The sequence below is a fragment of the Corylus avellana genome, chromosome ca11 (genome assembly GCF_901000735.1).
Source record: "Corylus avellana chromosome ca11, CavTom2PMs-1.0".
In the NCBI taxonomy this organism is placed as follows: domain Eukaryota; kingdom Viridiplantae; phylum Streptophyta; class Magnoliopsida; order Fagales; family Betulaceae; genus Corylus; species Corylus avellana.
Genome location: NC_081551.1, coordinates 4,176,549 through 4,179,071, shown reverse-complemented (window position 1 = coordinate 4,179,071; position 2,523 = coordinate 4,176,549). Strand labels below are relative to the sequence as shown.

General features: G+C 39.3%; 1 protein-coding gene across 1 annotated transcript in view; it reads right to left on the bottom strand.

Moving 5' to 3' along the window:
- Positions 1 to 1,211: 1,211 nt before the first annotated feature.
- Positions 1,212 to 2,523, bottom strand: part of LOC132166132 (annexin D2-like) — a gene marked incomplete in the record, with an annotated part of 2,955 nt that continues 1,643 nt past the window's right edge. Inside the window, 1 exon segment of the mRNA XM_059576904.1 lies at positions 1,212 to 1,726. Within this exon segment, the coding sequence (XP_059432887.1) occupies positions 1,430 to 1,726 (297 nt within the window).

The window sequence follows — 2,523 nt, the reverse complement described above, 5'->3', positions numbered from 1 at the left end:
TCTTCTTTGTGAATATGGTGAGTGACGTGAGTCATTGATCATGATCGAATAAATTTAATCCTATTTTACAGTAAAATAGGCCGTGTTAAAAACTTAGCTAGCGACTTATGCAGTTGATCCAGTCATGGCTGGTCCATGCGCACCCAAGTTTTTTCTTATAAATATCAGCGAGAGACATTCAAATTAGCATCGCAGTCTTTAAACTAGCTAGCAGCATCAAGATGCATTTTCTCCGAAACATCTTTCTAATTCTCTACACCCTCGCTTAATTATTTTTCATTTGGCTGGGAAGTGCAAGAACAAGGCTAGCTGTGAAGTTACATAATTAAGCATACTAGCGAGGCACTTGCAAATGACCATATTCACACATTTGCTCCAACTTTTTCAGGGATTTCACCCTCAAGTGCTGCAGCCACCTCCCGACGCAGAAGCAGCCCCTCAACCACTTGATTTGGAAGTGCACAACCACATTAGAGATTGGGCTAAGATAATGGTCGCCTTTTGCTTAGCATCCCAACCTGCAATAGCTCTCACATATGCCCAAGTTCACTCCAAATTCTCTCCAACCTTCCACGTGCTCTCTTTCGAATTCTTATTATGCTTTACTTCCTTCTTCGTCAGCAAATTCATGAATTCCAAGTTTCCTATGATAGCCCAAGTGCTCGACCGAGTTGGTGTCTTCTTTGCAGTGACAGCTTTCTTCACAGCCACTACAATTCCATTTCCTCTCTGCCTCCAAATTATCACTTGGCTGGTCTACGCCATCTCCTTCCTCGCGGTTTTAGTTTCCATTATCTTCTAACTAGAATATTAGTCGTTGACTAGTATCAAAATAAAGGGAATGGGGCAGTGGAAGAAGGGGAATTAATGGAGGCAGTGGTGTCGATTTTCTTGAAATGAAAATGGCCTTCAGTAGAGGTTTTTTTTTTTTTTTTTTGATGAGCATATACAACAGAAGGGAAGCGTTAAACATATGGGCTTCTAGAGAATAGAAGAAATCTAGTGTTTTCGTTCTAATGGGTTTTGGGGTTACAAGTTGACTTGGCTGCTTGTTATTCGAGAGCACAAAAAGGTGAATTTGTGCCACAACCCTTAAGCTTAGAGGTTGCTCTCAGCCGATATAGTGAGCCACCTTACTATATCAACAAATTATCTAATCAACGGCACACATATCACCATAATAAAACGCATAAAGAGAAGACAAATGTAAGAGCCTCAAACACCATCATATAATTTGTTCATCCGGAAACTAAGCAAATTCGCATCAGAACCATAACACGACCGTACATCCAAATTAAAGACAACATAAACTACATCCATAAATTAACAAGACAAGACACACATGTAAAGCAAAAACAACTTATCGCTGGTAGGTAACATAAACGACATTCGATCATATGGAACAACAATTCAAACAAGCAGATATTTCTCATGCATCCCCATGTCCAATCAATGCGAGAAGCATTTTCTCATAGTCTCCAGAAGTGTCTTTGGCAATTGCTTGATCCAGAGGAACGCTGTTCCTCCGATGGTATTCTTCTTTGATTCTTTGCATGTCAACCTCCGCTCGAGTGGCGACCACTCTTGTAAGAGCCCATTCATCTGTCCCCAGCTTGTTGATTGCCAGCCGCAGAAGCTTCTCAAAATATTTCTCAGGGCAGGTCAAGCACTTGATTGTTGCTCTCACTAATTTCAGGTACTCGTCATCAGGATCACTCTTCAAATCCTGCAAACAGGCACCTATCATCACTTTGAATTGCAGCAGATAATCATTCACCATCTTCAGGCCTCTAATCCAAGATTTAACCATTGCACTTTAATAAGTTTATACTATTAATTTTGACACACTATAAAAATTAGAAAACCATTCATCACAATCCTAATGGCAGCACATATATCTCATAAGAGATGTTAAAATACCTTGTTGATAGAATTTCCGAACTCATTGTTGTAGCGATTGAGTGTCGCATTAAGCTGTGCTTTACTCCTTGTAGTCAGAATCCTAATGAGCTCCTCATCATTATAAGCTTTCTCAGAGATCTTCTCATGAAGAATCTTAGCCTCTGATTTTGCCAAAATCATATTCACCTCATCTCCCTCATATCGGAATGAGCTCACAAGGGGCACCAAAAGCTGTGATGGAAGCAGAGTTAATCTATCAGCCAATGCATAAATTACAATCATAGCAAAGAAAGACAAGAAATTTCTAGGTAGGAATGAAGAAATGCCACCTAAAATGCAAAATAAAAGGGAACATAAGTATTATAATCCCACTTTTTTGGTCCTCATGGTGATAATTGGTAGCCATATCTTCTCCAGGGGTAATATCAACCGTTAGTTTCTATCAAGATGCTAATGTAATTGAAGTACCTAATTTATGCCAATTTACTAACACTCACAGGATATTTCGTATCCTACAGTTTTAGGCTCAACTATACTATATTAACTACTCACACTTGTGATATCTTTCTAATGTGGGACTCTCCCACAATCTTTTTATACTCACACGTGTATACTTAACAG